Source organism: Epinephelus lanceolatus, chromosome 13 (genome assembly GCF_041903045.1).
Source record: "Epinephelus lanceolatus isolate andai-2023 chromosome 13, ASM4190304v1, whole genome shotgun sequence".
Classification (NCBI taxonomy): domain Eukaryota; kingdom Metazoa; phylum Chordata; class Actinopteri; order Perciformes; family Serranidae; genus Epinephelus; species Epinephelus lanceolatus.
In genome coordinates, this window is record NC_135746.1 from 16,892,360 (window position 1) to 16,909,856 (window position 17,497).

The window sequence follows — 17,497 nt, forward strand, 5'->3', positions numbered from 1 at the left end:
GACCGTAAATCTAATTGAAAGAGAGTTCCATAGTGTTGGAGACACTACTTCAAAGGAATGACCACCTTTTGCTTTTTCTGGAGCGGGGGACTGTAAGTAGGTCCTGTTCTAAAGACCTAAGGGACCTACTGACAACATACATATAAAATGTCTTCAAATTTGGCTCAAACGTCCCCTTGGACTCAACAATGTATTGATTATATTTTGGTGATCAAAAGTCAAGGTTGCTGTGACCTTGTGTCCGTCTCATTTGTTTGAATGCGATATCTCAAAAAGGCCTTGAGGCGAAATCCTCAAATTTGGCACAAACGTCCACTTGGACTCAACAAGTGATCAAAAGTCAAGGTTGCTGTGACCTTGTGTCCGTCTCATTCTTGTGAATGCGATATCTCAAAAAGGCCTTGAGGTGACATCCTCAAATTTGGCACAAACGTCCACTTAGACTCAAGAATGAATTAATTTGAACTCAGTGGTCGAAGGTAACTGTGACCTGTGACATGTTTTTGGCTGTATCTCAAGAATTCTTGTGCAAATTATGACAAAATTTGACACAAATGTCTAATAGGATAAAATGATGAAGTGACAACATTTTATATCCCAAAGGTCAAAGGTTAACTTTACTGTGACATCATTATGTTTTGCAAAAACACTTTTCTGGTCAGTACTGAGGAACAAAAGTAGAAACATTTGGTCAGAAACTGAATTGGTGACTGTAATCTTGGGTGCCTGCAACTAACCCCAAATGAGCTTGATGCTGTTTAGTGTTCTCAGTTCTGAAACAGAAAATGCACCCATGTACTCAGAACATTCCCCTGGGCGCTCTCAGTGTCATCTAGAACATCTTCCCTCCAGACTTTATACTTGATGACATCACAAATTTGATTCTTAGCACTCTAGTTTTTGGATTTGGGAGAGTTCATGTTTGTAATATTTCTTTGGACTGTCTTGGGCTGTAGGAAAAACATATATGAATTCCCCTTTAAATTAACAGTGTGACATCTTAGAACATTTGCTCATTAGCTGTGTTGCAGAGAGTTAGATGAGGAGATTGATATCACTCTCATGTCTCATGGCAAAGACTGAAAGCAGGGGGACACCGGTAGCCCGTCTGTCTGGCGTTAAAAAAATCTGCCTACCAGCAACACCAAAGCTCACTAATTAGCATGTTATACCTCCTTTTTTAATCCATGCATGAACCATAATCTAAAACCTACTATTTGCCTTTTCACAGAAGCCTACAGTCAGGTCCATAATTATTTGGACAATGATACAGTTGTTATCATTTTGGCTCTGTACACCACCACAATGGGTTTTAAATGAAACAATGAATACCTGCTTAAAGTGCAGACTCTCAGCTTTCATTTAAGGCTTTTTTCCAAAATGTAGTATGAACTGTGTAGGAATGACAACCATTTCTTCACACAGTCCCCCAACTTTAAGGGCTCATAAGTATTTGGACAAACTAACATAATCATCAATTAAACAGTCAGTTTTAATACTTGGTTGCAAATCCTTTACAGTCAATGACTGCCTGAAGTGTTGGACACATAGGCATCATCAGATGCTGGGTTTCTTCCCTGGTGATGCTCTGCCAGCCCTTTACTGCAGCCGTCTGCACTTCCTGCTTGTGTTTTGGGTGTTTTGCCCTCAGTTTTGGCTTCAGCAAGAGAAACGCATGCTCAATTGGATTCAGGTCAGATGATATGACTTGGCCATTGCAGAACATTCCACTTCTTTGCCTTAAAAATGTCTTTGGTTGCTTTTGCAATATGCTTCAGGTCAATATCCAACTGCACTGTGAAGCATCGTCCAATGAGTTTTGAAGCATTTAATTGAATCTGAGCAGATAATGGTGCCCCAAACACTTCAGCTTTCATCCTGCTGCTCTTGTATTCAAATAAACACAAGAAGTTTGTGCTCTAATAAAAAACAAAAAAAAAAGGGATCAGCACTCAGTGAATAATCCTCCTAAGCCCTACGATAAGCTATTATGGCAAGGCTTAACTATACAGACCCGTGAGCAGTGATAACTAACATGTCTTTGGGGTCATCGGGTGGGAACCTCCTTTCACCGGTGTTTCGTCTAGTTAGTCCCACGACACCTCCAGGAGGCTAGACAGTGATCTCTGGCGTCCCAGAGACACTCCCCTAATGCCAGGTCTCACTGCTCCCCACACTAACCGAACAACCTCCTTTACCTTACCTATACTACCACAGAGGAGGTAGACCCAGGGAAGGAAGCCTTGTTAGGCTATCACACTCCCCCGCCGGGTTAGGCTGTACAGTCTACCTCCCCAGGACGAGCCCTCACAACAATGACACCTCCAGGAGGCTGGACAGTGATCTCAGCCCAAACAGCACTGCCAACTTCAGCCAAGCCCAGGCTCCGTTTATGCGAGCTCCAGGCAGAAGCAATGCTGATACTACCTTTACTAGCACATTCACCATACTCTATTTCACACGCTACATAGCATAACTACAATGTAAGCTAAAGTTAAAGGAGATAAATGAACTCACAGGATCAGCAAACACACTCACTTTGCAGCATGGTCTCAAACAAAATGGATTCAAATAGGCCACTCCCACACTTAAATAACCTTCCTCTTCCTGGATTTCCTTCTTACTTACACATGGCTTTCTCAGCCCAAACAGCACTGCCATCTTCAACCAAACCCAGGCTCCATACATGCGAGCTCCAGGCAGAAGCAATGCTGATACTAGCTTTCCTGTCACATTCACCATACTCTATTTCACACACTACATAGCATAACTACAATATAAGCTAAAGTTAAAGGAGCTAACTGGACTTACAGGATCAGCAAGCACACTCACCTTGCCGCATGGCCTCAAACAAAATGGATTCCAATAGGCCACTCCCACACTTAAATACTTCCTCTTCCTGGATTTCTCCTGACAGGAAGTGGATCTCTCCACCTGATCTCAAGGAGTTATGTGCCCTGCTTAGTAGTTCCCCCTGCTGGCCCCCAGCTGACATTATTTCTTCTGTAATAGATAAACTGGCTGCATTTAATTGCTTCATCTGACATTTCCCTCACTGTCTTCCTCAAATTCTGTCCCCGCACTCCGAGTTCCCCCAGGAGCGAGACAGTTGATCTTGCTATGAATCCCCTACACCCCACTTCCACTGGACAAATCCTAGTCTTCCATCCTCGCTGCTCAGCTTCTGCTCCTAAGTCTGCATATCTAAGCTTTTTTCTTTCATAGGCTTCTTCCACTGAGTCTTCCCAAGGAACTGTCAGCTCAATGAAATAAACTATCTGTTGACTCACTGACCACAACACTAAGTCAGGCCTCTGCCTGGTACAGGCTATTTCCTGAGGAACAACAGGCTTTCCCCCTAAATCTACTTGCATTTCCCAATCACAAGCACCTTCTAGGCGGCCACACCCTTGCCTCCTCACTAACTTATCCCTTCTGTATTTCTCTCCCTCACGGACAAACTGAATTACTAAACTCCTATCCTTAACACCTTCTGAATTCACCTGTCTTCGTTTCCCTTCGATGCCTGCAGCTAAACATTTCAACACCTGATTATGTCGCCATGTATATCGGCCTTGTGACAAGCCAACTTTACAGCCTGACAAAATATGCTTTAAAGTTGCGGTACGTGAACACAATGGGCATGATGGGTCCTCATTTACCCACAGTTTTAGGTTCTGGGGGGTTGGTAACACATCGTATGTAGCCCCTACCAGGAATCTAATACGATTCTCCTCCATACTCCACAGGTCCCTCCAACTAAGCTTCCTCTTCTCTACACTTTCCCAATTCAACCACTGTCCCTGTTTAGCCTGGGCCACTACCTTTGCACCCCTTACTATCTCTTCCTGTCTGCGTATCTGTTCTGCAACCAACTTTCTTTTATCTTTGAGGCCTGCTGTATTCCATACCGGTTTACCTGAGCCAAGCCCCAGGCCTCCCCGGCCAAACTGAACATTACCTACAATCTCTGCATGTCTAAGAGCTGCCTCTGCCTCCTGAACTGCCGATCTTGGGTTCCACTTCCTCCCCTTGGTTGGATTTGGAACCACACTCCTAACTACCACGTCCTTACTCCCAGATAACAAGAGCTCTGTCCTGACCTTGGTACATTTAAATTCCTCTGTTAAACTAGATACTGGCAGCTGAAGTATCCCTTTTCCATACAATGCAACACTACTTAGGCACCTAGGAGTGCCCAACCACTTCCTAATGTAGGAGCTAACTGACCTTTCCATTCTCTCCACAACAGATATTGGAATTTCATAAACTGACAATGGCCACATTAACCTAGGATATAGCCCAAATTGCAAACACCACAACTTCAACTTTCCTGGAAGTTCTGATTTAAGCAAGACAAGACTTCACTAGAATAAATAAAAAGGGTTTATCACAAGATGCAAACCATTGGTTAGCCTTAAAAATGGAAGGCCATATTAGAGTTTGTCAAAAACCATCTAAAAAGCCTGTACAGTTGTGGAACAGCATACTATGGACAGATAAAACAAAGATCAACTACCAGAATGATGGGAAGACAAGAGAAGGAAGAAGGGAAGGAACTGCTCATGATCCAAAGCACACCATATCATCAGTGAAGCATGGTGGAGGTACTGTTATGTCATGGCCAGTGGAACTGGTTCTCTTGTATTTATTGATGATGTGACTGCTGACAAGAGCAGCAGGATGAAAGCTGAAGTGTTTGGGGCTACATTATTTGCTCAGATTCAACTAAATGCTTCAAAACTCATTGGACGATGCTTCACAGTGCAGTTGGACATTGACCTGAAGCATATTGCAAAAGCAACCAAAGACATTTTTAAGGCAAAGAAGTGGAATGTTCTGCAATGGCCAAGTCATATCATCTGACCTGAATCCAACTGAGCATGCGTTTCTCTTGCTGAAGCCAAAACTGTGGGCAAAACACCCAAAACACAAGCAGGAAGTGCAGACGGCTGCAGTAAAGGGCTGGCAGAGCATCACCAGGGAAGAAACCCAGCATCTGATGATGCCTATGTGTCCAACACTTCAGGCAGTCATTGACTGTAAAGGATTTGCAACCAAGTATTAAAACTGACTGTTTAATTGATGATTATGTTAGTTTGTCCAAATATTTATGAGCCCTTAAAGTCGGGGGACTGTGTGAAGAAATGGTTGTAATTCCTACACGGTTCATACTACATTTTTGAAAAAAGCCTTAAATGAAAGCTGAGAGTCTGCACTTTAAGCAGGTATTCATTGTTTCATTTAAAACCCATTGTGGTGGTGTACAGAGCCAAAATGACGACAACTGTATCATTGTCCAAATAATTATGGACCTGACTGTATGTTCCAGACATGACACTGAATAATCCACATAATAGGCTGTAACAATGTTCATGGCAACTATTTTTCTAAAGTAGTTTTAATGAAAGGTGTTCAGTGTGAGGTCTATGAATTGCAGAGAGTACTCGGGATGTTGTTTATGGAAAGAGAAGTTTAGTTTTTTAGAAGTCCTTTCTCTTTTCTTAATGGCTTTTATGTCATTTCAGCCATTTTTGATGGTACGATTGTGGAGAAAGTTTCTCTTAGTAACCATTTCTTTAGTTTATCTATTCCGCTTTTAGAAATTTCTGTGGCCTCTTTAGGTTTTGTGTCTGTGTTACATCCATGGTGCTGTTAACAGAGATGAGGTACTCGAGTTACATGACTTGACTCAAGTTAGACTCAAGTTGCAAATTTGAGGACTTGAGACTTGCTTGACTAACATGATGAAAGACTCCACTAGTCAAGTTTGACTTGGTATTCATAATTTGACACTTGACTTAGACATTGCCTAACGACTTTCCCTGCCTGTTCTCTCAACACTAGTTCACTGTGTGTGGGTGCTTACTGTGTGCACCTGTGCACCATGTGTTATTATCCTCTAAAACCACCACAGCTCAGTGAGTTAAGTAAAAATATGTTAGTATAATCAGGACTATATACTTAAAGTATTAAAAGTAAATGTACTCGACTGAGAAAAATGTTCCCTTTGACTGTTTCAGTCTGGTATTATATATGATATCATGACATCATCAGGTGTTAATGTAAAAGCATTATTTTACTGTTTTGGTTGGTTGAGATGGAGCTCATTTTGAAGTACCATAAAACTTCAATCAAAAGCCTAGTCCTAATTAAATGGCCAATCCCTTTTACTAGCCTGGTGTAGCTACACATTTTGACGAATAAAGTTCTGTCTCAGTCGGACGCCTGGCCTGGTTGCCAAGCAGTTCATTTTTACATAAGTTCCATCATGGATATATAAAACCGGATTGCTGGCTAGCCACTTGAGCTAATGTTAGTTAGCTGTTTAGATCACACATAGAAATATAAGTGTTGGAACTTCTGTCAATATGGAGATGCTACACATCGTTAGCTGGGTTGGTCTCATTTTACAGAAACCACGAGCACCAGAGAAGACCGAAAGTCATTAAGATTTACCAGCATGATGAAAAACAAGTTGCCTGAGGCTGTCATAAAGTCAGAATATATGTCCGTTCCTTGATTACTCGGTTGTTATTCATATTCCTTTAGTCTGTAAGGGTCCTCAGATCAAAAGAATCAAGTGTTTTTCCTAAAAAATAATCCATGAATCCATGAATATTGTTTAAAAGGATGAAGTGAGGTTGTGTAGATATGCTGCGTCCCGTAATCTAGGGACGTAATATAACACATAATTAATGTGTCATTTGAGGCCTAATTTTTATACAAATAATATTTATACTGGTTCAAATAAACAATTTGATGGTATTTCCGATTTTGTGTGAAAGGAATTAAAGGCCTGTCCCATGTAGACTCCAGTCCCAGATATACGCCTGCTGAGTTCAGGGATTTAGGCAAATAACAGCGCGGGCTACTTGTTGAAGTTTTACAGAATTAACTTATGATCGTTGTTGTTACTAATCTGCTGATTGCTTCCTCTATTCATAGATTGAGTGTTTGGTTTGTAAACATTCTGAAAATAGGCAGAAATGGCATCACAATGACCCAAGGCCCAAAGTGACTCCTTCTCAATGGTTGTTTTGTCAAACCCACAGTCCAAACTTCAGCATAACTAAAAATACATTCAAATGAAAAGATGATAAAAAGAAAAGCAGCACAATTTGTCACATTGTGCAGCTGGAACCATGAAATGTTTTTGCATTAAAAATGGACGTAAATCAACTGGTTTGAGCCACGGGGTCCAGACTTATCCTTAGTCATTAGTTCAAGGTCCACACAGTTTTATACATTCAGCGTCATACTTAGGATTAACCGTGTCATCAAACTAGTTTGCTGTCTCTGTCGTGTAGCTATCCATTAGTCACTCACTCAACAGCAGGAAACTGCACTTCAAAATAAAAGCTCTGTGCTAGAAATTCTTTACAAACTTGACATATTCATGAGTCACTTGCGTCCATACGGAATGGACCCACAACCCAGCAGTTGGGAGCCACTGACTTAAATGATAATCAAATAGCTGCCAATTTATTTTCTCTCTCATAGTTCCAGCTTTACTGGGACTGGTAACTAGTAACTAAAGCTGTCAGATAAACACAGTGAAGTAGAAGTAGCAGATTTGTTCTTCACAGTAATTGAGTAAATGTATTTAGTTACATTCCACCACTGGGTGCAGCTTATCTTGTTTTATCTTAATGAGTTTTGAGTATAACTTGACTTGTGACTTGCTTGACCTGAACAATGACTTGACTTGCTTGATTCTCTGAGTCTTGAGGGTTAAGACTTGAGAATTGCTTGTGACTTGCACACGTTTGCTGTACTTCCATCTCTGGCTGTTTCTAATTCTTAGTCATAATATAATTCTCAATTTCCTGTACGAATGACATGTTTATGCGTCGTAATTTTCTCGTTCAGATTTCCTTTTGTTCTCCCTTCATAAAAATAGCCACATTTTTTGGTTATGACCTATTGATTACAAAACAAAGTGCACATTTAACCTCTCCTTTTGAGAAAACAAGTTTATGAATGTTTTTATGGCTGTAATACGCCAAACAGCAGTGGGACGTCCGCCACATCTGTGTGTTCGCAGGACTCGGTCCAGTCATGTGGTCATTCAGGGAGCATTCCACATTTGAGGATGAAAACACGAGGAAAAAACACTGCACAAGACAACAAGGGCCTCTCATATTTGTACCAATCTTATAATTTATTTAAATATATTTTATATATTTATATATATATATATATATATATGTATGTATTTAACAGCCATTTGATAAATGCCAGTCACTTTAATTTACGGTAGATAGGTGGATTTAGCTTTACAGTATGTACACATTTCTCTTGTTTCATATGGCCTATAGTCTGTACAGTGGAACATTGTGACAACTCAAATATATAAATACAGATTTTACCACGCTCTACCAAGATCCACAGGAGGGCTGTGACTTCCAACTGCCACTTCCTTTTTTTAAACATGTGTTGCAAAGACACAGAGAAATATTCATGCAATCAATAATTTAATCACAGTTCTTTCTCAGTGTGAGCACAAGTGGGTGAAACTAAGCCGTGACTGATGTCAGGGGTCTGTGAGAGCTTTTTGCCAGGGGTAGTGCAGCAGAAGGGACGGGCTCAACCCACAACACTCAAACAGAGCAAACCAACATACTAAAGACATTTGGATTTGCCTCTTAAAGAAATAAACTATGCAATCCCTTTTTTTAACATCTTTTTGGATGCCAGCAGGAAAATAGGCCCCGTATTTGTTTCTCTCAGCCACTTGTTTCTTTCTCCACTTGTCAGTTTCACCATCTTTATCGTGGTCTGGTTTTGTTGGCCAGTTGCTCCCTCGTGGTGACAGCCAACCATTGAGGCCCAGCCAGAGCGGTGGCTGGCGGTAATCCACGCCTCATCAGATCAGACCTCACCGAAGGGCAAAGCTGTGCCTAATGTCAGTTGGGGCTGGTCAGAGTATTTTAGGCTTCCCTCGTACTGTCCAAGGCACTTTTTTCCCAAGTTTTTTTTTCTTGTGCAGAACTTGTGTTTGGTTTCAACCTGCAATGAAGAAGAAGTGAAATTCAGCGCCATCTCCAACTTGGCAGCACCTCATAAAATTATATGCTTTCCAACAAGGATCATAATACATCAAGAAACTCTCGCTGTGCGGCAGCTAAGGCACGTGTGTATCAACACAGCATGCATATCACCAGTGTGAAGAATGTGATCTTCACATTGTGAACTTCAGCCCTTATTTGCACAGGATTACGTTTTAAAGTAGCAACGCCATAGTGTTCAATGTTTTTAGAGTCCTGCATTCAGAATTTCACTTGTGGACGAGCACACATGTCAGCGAAACAGAGTGAACGTGTCAGAAGTAAAAGTACTGATGATGTAAAGGGGCCCCTTTGGAGTGTTATATTGTCACATATATTATAGGATGATTATTATTGGTGCAATAATCTGTAAACAGCATGTTAATGCTGTAGCTGTTAAATACTGTTGGATAGTTTAATCTCAAACAATGCATCGTTTTTATAAACTGTTCGTGTTAAGTATGTAAAATATTAATCAGCAAAGCAGCTATGGCGATATTTCCCCCTGAAGTACAGTGGAGAGGCATAAAACATAAATAAATGGAAATACTCAAAGAACAAAAAGTACAGCAGTTGTACTTTTTAATTTCCACTTCTGGTCTGATGCATCTTGTATATAAATCCAAGTTTTGCTTGTGCTTTACACGAACATTTCAGAGGCAACTATTGTCATTTTTACTCCACTACATGTCTAATCTATACAGTAGTTACTTTACAAATTAAGGTTTTACCTGTGAAAACGTATGATGAGCTGATGAATACGATTCACTGGTATTAAAGGAATACTTCACCCCCCCAAATGACCATTTTCATCACCCCCGTGTTACGCTGAATTTGTAAAGAAAACTGAGTTTTTCTTGCATGCCTCCATGACGAACAAAGACTCCAAAAACGGAAAAAGTGCTTATGAATTTAAATCATAGGCGACTGTGTTTAACAACAGCAAAACTACATCAAAACATCGGCCCACTTTCGGTGTCGTACCTTTGGAACCAACAGTAACCCTTCAGACATTTTACCTAGACCCTAGCGTTTCCACCACAAACAGTTCCCTTAAATGTGGGTGGGGTTGTTGTCACGCACTGCTCCATCCAGCACTCACTGTATTTGCTCATTACTGGCGACACAGGGAGTGTTCACCTCGTTTATCGTCCACAGAACGAGGCTGCACGCTGACATTTTCAGAACAAAATAAAACAGGCTGCAGTGAGAGTCTCTCGCCATGGGACATTTAAAAATAGCAGGTTTGTGCATTTAGTCCTTCTCAGGCAAGCTCAGGGTTTAGTGTTGCCGGAGCACACAGGAACAAGGCTCCACAACGCTTTTTTTTTTCTCCAAGTGAGGATTAGAATATATGCTGTTCACATGATCTGGTCGAAATTAATATATAATTTCAAATGCTTGAGAGAAAGATACACTCATTACTATAAGCGTTTGTCATATAAAAACTAAAGTAATGGTCAAACTTGTCTCAGTGAAATTTAAGGTGTGCTGATGGATTCATGTCGTCAACTCATGCATTGAGTAACAAGTTAACGTTCCACCTTAAAAGTTGCCGGCAGTCGGCCCAGTGAATTAAGTTATTTTTTTCTCAGACTCCAGCTGCTGCAAGAGGCAGCAAAACATCCTTTCATTTTATAGTTACAGTTTTCTAATAAAACTCTCCACTGTATGAACAGTGGTTACATGAGCCTCAAAACCAGACACAACTCAGCCCTGAGCAGAGTGACCATCCTCTATTGACCAATCAACAGACTGCAGTGTTCACAGCTCCACCTTTTAGTACCAGATCTGTGTGCTAGGTACCCCAACAGAGGGGGGACCAAAAATGGGGACGGTATGGAATGGTCCCATTGGTACCATCCACAACTTTTCACAGTGGAAACAGAGAAAATGGGTGCCACACTGAACTGTACCGCACCGGACTGCCTGGTGGAAACGGGGCTAAACTCTCACATAACTCATACAGTATAATCCAAGTCTTAGTTGTATGCTCAGTACTTCCTTAACAGACGGCCCTTTCTGAGGGGGAACTGAACTAAAACTGAAACGTATCTTCTCTTATCCTCAAAGCCAGAATCCATTTACAAAAACGTTGATCTTAACTCGCTGAACAGGGAGCTGTTGTTCTACCGCTGCCTCAATCAGTAAGTATGTTTAGTGAATCCGAACACTCTAAATTACACAAACAAACAATCTTATCAAAGCCCAGCAGCTCCTATGTTCAACAATTACTGTTTTTGTCAGTGGAGTCTGGCTTTGAAGAGAGCATACATAGTTTTCATTTTTAGGTCAGTTGCCCCTCTGAAAGGACTGTCTGTTCTGGAGGTATCGAGCATACAGCTAGATAAATTAGACTTGAATTGTACTGCATGAGTTATGTGGGAGTTTGGATACAGATATGAGGTTGTTAAATAAAGTCCCTTATGACTTTAATTCATCAAGAATTTTCTCTGTGTTTTGACTCCAGAGGCATGCAAGGAAAACAAAGATCCTCACAAATTCAACATGATTGAAATACAAATGGTCACTGGGGGTGAGGTTTTTCTTCAGCAACCCAACAGTGTATAAAGTACTTCAAATTAGTGCCATATAGAGCAGTTAATGATACTCACACATAAATGTGTCAGTAATATAACACTCACAGGGGCCTTTTCTCTGCAATGAATACTTCACTTTTGATACTTTGAGAATATCAAGCTAATTATACTTTTGTGCTTTTACTTAAATATCATTTTCAATGCAGGACTTTCAATTGTATTGTTACTTTCACTCAGGTAGATCATCTGAATACTTCCTCGACCACTGCCAACTTGTCACACTGAAACTCTAAACATACGCTCTGGATTACCTGGATAGATCTAACAAGTACAGCACACCAGCACTATTACCATATGTCCTGTGTGCACATCTAGACAAGGGACAGTTCACCCCAAAATCAAAGATAAATGTTTTTCCTCTTACCTGTAGTGTTATTTATCAGTCTTGATTGTTTTTGTGAGGTGCTGAGTGTTGGAGATATCAGCCATAGAGATGTCTTCCTTCTCTAGAATATAATGGAACTAGATGGCACTCAGTTTGTGGTGCTCAAAGTGCCAAAAAATAACATTTGAGACACTCAACTGTGATGTCTCTTTCCAGAAATCATGACCTAGTTACTTAAGATAATCCACAGACCTTGTTGTGAGCAGTTTCATGTAGGAACTATTTTCTCTCTACCAAACTGCGCCCACGAACCAAATCACTGTGCAGAAGGAAGCGTGCATCTACTGCTAGCTCACCTAGCACCACTGAGCTAGCTAACGTTACAGCTCAGCTGTGGAGGACGCCATCCATGTTTACATCTCACACTGTCACCAGCACAAGGCTCTCGTCCATGAGTAGATGCACACTGCACGATGATACAGTTAACAGGTGTAGTTCCTACATAAAACTGCTCACAACAAGGTCTGTGGATTATCTTGAGTAACCAGGTCATGATTTCTGGAAAGAGACATTGCTGTTGAGTTTTTCAAATGTATTTCTTCGCCACTTTGAGCACCACAAGCCGAGTGCCATCTAGTTTCATTATATTCAAGAGAAGGCAGACATCTCTACGGCTGATGTCTCCAACACTCTGTAACTCACACCAAAACAATCTAGACTGATAAATAGCACTACAGGTAACAGGAGAAATATGTATCTTTGTTTTCCTAGTGAACTGTCCCTTTAAACAGCAGAAATGATTTGTTTGAATTAGAGGTGAATTTATTACAGTACCTTGTGTGGGTTACCCCTCTGTGCACTGCGGGCTGCCGGCTAGTCTTGTGAGAAGCCGTGCACATCTTTTGAAGTCTGAGAGGAGAAAATGACACGGGAGAGACTTTAGTACAAGTGGATGCTTTTCACTCCGTGCTGACTTTGGACTGACCTCATCATGCAAGAGCTTACATGCAGGTATCGTGCAGTCTCTGGTGTGGTGGTAGAGCCTGTACACATGCTTCCTGCACTTGGGACTGAAGTAAAGCGGACCTGAAAGGGAAAGACAGCAGGTTCTAAGACCGTATCCAACTTCGCAGCCACTCACATCTGCTTTACAGCCATTAACGGGAGGCTATCCTTCAGTTTTATTGGATTTTCAAATCTCAACTATCTCCCTCCATCCCACAGCACTGTTTCTTCGATAATAGGCCTCTCTGACTTTCTCAGACTCTAAGCACAAGCTCCAGTGACACAAAAGCGGCCTTACCTGTTATATGTTTTAGGAACTTCTCCTTCTTTTTGACATCTCTGGGGAATACGACTATGAGGAGAGAGAAGATGGGAAAGAAGGGTCAGATTTAGCTGCCTTTATGTAAATAGCACATACATTTGCATTTTTATTAAAGCCTATTAGCATGCATTTTCTCAGGGGGCATCCACCACATCACCTATAGCAGGGGGGGTTTAGGAAACTAAAATATGGGTTAACAAAAACAAGGGAACATGAAATAAGGGCTGTGGGGTGTGAAAAAAAATCAAATATTGTCATATTATTGACCAGAAACTTGGATATTGCGATGAAATTGTAGGGTTGACAACTGGTGCTTTCATAAAAGATTTACACAGTGAGATTTTATAAATAATAACTAAGTGTGTAAAGGCAAATACAGGCTGGTAAGTTAAAAATTGCATCACTTTACTGTAATGCAGCCTTGAAAACAAGAAAAAGACAACACTTAATGATATTATAATATCCAAAATCTAAGGTGATATCTAGTTTCATTTCATATTTTGATATAATATCAATATATTACCCAGCCCAAGGGATTTATAATGGAGAAAACATGTTTTCACTTACCTTTGGTGGTATCTAGCCATGCAGATACTTTTATTTTATTTGTCCAGGTTTTAAATTTCCTGCCTCCCACTAAATATCTGCATGGCTACATAGCACTTAAGGCACGTTAAAAAATGTTTTTTAGGGAATTTGGGTGCAACAGCCCTTTAATTTCATCCCACGTTAACTCCATCAGTATATTATAATTTCTGCAATATGAATAGGCCTATTATTATCCCAGCAGGCTATATCCTTCATTACAGCATCCTGCTGGGATCCAACATGTGGGTCCCGCCCAGACGACAAGCCGTCACTCACCGACAGCTTGATCCCCTCTGTCTACTCTCAGTAAATCCCTCGGTTCCACCGGAGTACTCCTCACCCGTGATGTTAACGGGGCTTCCGTTTTCGCGCTGTGGCGACCCCGGTTCTCCTCCACATGCCTCACGATCTCCACCATCCGCCTCAAGTCCCTGCCGGCTGCTGCCGGGGCCGCCGAGGGCGCGCTCTCGCTGCAGTGGCCGGTCAGCGTGCACATCAGTAGCACCAGTCCCATAGTGACGTGCTTACGCAGTCCGCTCATAGCTCCCGTGGAGAGAAGAAGAAGAAAAAAACAACACGTAAACTCCTTCTCGGGCGCCTCTGGGAAAAAAAGTTGAACCGGAGACCTGCAGGAGAGATGGAGCATGAGTGTCCAATCATTCATGTTTCTCCCATCATTTAATGACCCGGTTCCCCATTACACCCGCTGAGAACATGGAGAACAAGGAGTTTAACTGCTCACTGACAGGCTGGAGTTTGGCTGGAGGCAACAAAGCTGCCCTAATGCATTTGCTGCTTCATTTTTAATGTGAAGAAAATCACATTTGGGGTCATTTGACAAGTAAATATTCATCACATGGTGCCACAACTGAAATAATTCAGTCTCTAAACTGGCTTTTGTGTACCCTATATGTCACACATCCAGCATCAGAGCCTATTCTTATAGTTAAGACAGTTTTGCTACATTTAAAAACTGATTTAGAGGCATTTATTATAGCCATAAATTAACAGAATTACGCAGCACGTTTATTGGTAGCCTCTGCGTCTGAGTGACACCATGGTGGCTTTGGTGTTTCATTTATTTAGAAAAGATCAAGACTTCTTTTTGTGCAAATAAACATTTAAGAATAAATTGGAATTACGCACGCAGAATATTTGAACAACATGTTGTTATGTGACCTAAGTATTCAAGAAGGAAATGAGTGACAGCGTAACAAAAATGTAATTACCTTCAGGCCGATAGAGCCTCTTCAAGCACTGTGTGGTTACGTCCCGTGCGTCCAACAAGGATGAAAATTGAAATAAAGTAACCGTGCGCAACTTTAGTTTCCTCCTGTGTCCGGTCCGAAATATGTCCCCTTGAAAAGTCTGCTCTTCTGTTGGAAAAACCAAAGCTTCTCAAGTCATATGAGTACTCGCTGAGCATCTGCGGTCATCCTCTGAACACCAGCCGACTGTAGGCAGAGAGAGTGGACATACGGGTAAAAGATCCGGTGCTCCAAGTCCCCGCCGTGTGCGTCCACGCTCAAGTAGCGGATCGGTTCCACTCTTTATGCTGTCTCGCAGATGCGGTGACCTGTCCCCTGAGGGTTACTCCGCCGCGTCTGTGATAGTAATAAGACGCATTATTGGCACTCCTGAAGCGGAAAGTCCACTTGAGTTGACTGACAGTCACTTTGAACGCCGTGTGAAGTTCTCTGCTCACCCTCAACCCCCCCCCTCCTTTCCGTTACTCCATTTATCTGTGCGTATCGCAGTTACAGGAAGCGTTTCTCCCACTAATACTTCCAATGAAATTTCCAATCAGCCCAGCACACAGCGCAGATACCGGCATCTCAGTGGAAACGCTCTTTTTATCCTTCTTGTGATTCTCATAACTTCATTAAGAGCCATTGCGCACTTTACATCCGTCCTGGGGATTGAAACACAATTACGCACTCTTTAAGGATCATTCTTTGAAAATTAATTACGCACGGTTTTTAAAAGCTATAGCACTTTAGTTTCCGGACAGGTCCGACTACGCAACCGACTACACAGCATGGCTGAGGGTTTACAGAAGGCTTCTCCTCACATTGTTGTTTTACTACTGTGGTTGTAACAGCTTTCTTTAAGTCAGGGCGTGAAATTGACTCCCATGCCCCCCCCCCCTCAAATCTGACTGACCAGTGAGGTCAATATATATAGTATAGCTTGAGTAGTTTAATCTGTTATGAAAACACAGTGAGGGACACCTGCTTGTTCCAGACTGGTGGGAATAACTTTAAAGCAGCGTACAAGTCGAAACAGAGTACCAAAAAATAAAAAATGTGACTTTAAACTTTGTCGCAGTCTTCACGGTACCACCTCAAATTCATCTTGTGTTTCGCCATCATCTGATTGCAGGAATTTTGTACTTATGACTTCCACAAAACTTCAGTGTTTTCACGGATGTGGCTGTGCGTAACACGTTGGTGCTGAAAGGACAGCGCGCAATGTCACCCACCTCCAAACCCTCTCCGCCGAACAGCCAATGCTCTGTGTTTTCTCAGGAGAGATTTATTGGCAGTGCCCTCCGGTGTGATAGGAGATAAATTACCTTTGGTCCAAACACTACGCTGATTCATTACATTAATAGACCGAGACGTTGACCAAAAGTGTGGTGGATATCAAGTCTCCCTGATGATCACACCAGGATGAGTTTGTCTTGTTTTTTGTGCACATCAGACAGAGCGAATCCAACTTTTTTTGAAGGTGTAATGAGATAAACAATCACACTGAACAACAGTGTTGCTTGAAAAGGGGTATCTACATAGATTATCTTTGTATGGGCAGCAGATCTGCCTTTAGATTGCAGGTGAATTCTGGTTTTTGCTGCTCAGTGATGGGTGGATGCAGGGGACACCTCCCCCTATAGATTTAGAGCATATGCATTTGTCCCCCAATTAAAACACAAAAGTAGCAGAAAAATCTTACCACATTTACGCCATAAGTTGATGCAGAAAAGGCGCAAAATGTGCAGAAAAAATTACCAGAATAGAGGAAATGAAGTGTTTTGACCCCAAAACCTCCCTTGTCACATGCCCTCCATGTTGAAACAAAGCCTACGCCCTTGATTAGCATAGTGGATATGACTTGTGAGTTTGGGGAGCAGGTAGGTGCAGTATTCTGAGAGGATACATCCTGGTTCTCAGCCTATTTATGACAAGCATCCAGTGGTGTAGTGTGCAGGGAGAAAGTGCAAAAGGAGCAGAGCCTCTGCAGTTGAAAACTAAAGTGAACATAACTGTTTCTTTCAAAATAATAAAGTTTATAATCACCTTTAAGATTAAAGCTGGACTGCAATGTCTGCTAAACCCATCATAAATGTGGCAGCAGTATATTTTGTAATATCCTTTTGATTAAATGCACAGTTAGAAGTGACAATCTATGGATTTGATGTATGAATTTCCCTCTGAGAATGAACATTTTATGTATTTTGGTGAGTCTACACTGAAAATCTATCAGATAAATATGAGAGTAAATAAATAAGTCCTCATATTGACTGAAATATTCTGCAGTAAAAGGCAGCAGCTTCAGCAGGGGGCGCTATTCTGCAATCACTGCACATTAAAAACCCTCCAAATGTTCA

General features: G+C 41.5%; 1 protein-coding gene across 1 annotated transcript; it reads right to left on the reverse strand.

Moving 5' to 3' along the window:
* Positions 1-8,218: 8,218 nt before the first annotated feature.
* alkal2a (ALK and LTK ligand 2a) lies at positions 8,219-15,959 on the reverse strand. The gene is made up of 6 exons (XM_033649331.2): positions 15,120-15,959; positions 14,167-14,516; positions 13,279-13,332; positions 12,981-13,061; positions 12,810-12,884; positions 8,219-9,012 (listed from the first exon to the last, which is right to left on the reverse strand). Exons 2-5 carry the CDS (start codon positions 14,429-14,431, stop codon positions 12,820-12,822), a joined length of 465 nt encoding a protein of 154 aa, XP_033505222.1. The 5' UTR covers positions 14,432-14,516; positions 15,120-15,959; the 3' UTR covers positions 8,219-9,012; positions 12,810-12,819.
* Between the last annotated feature and the right edge of the window lie 1,538 nt (positions 15,960-17,497).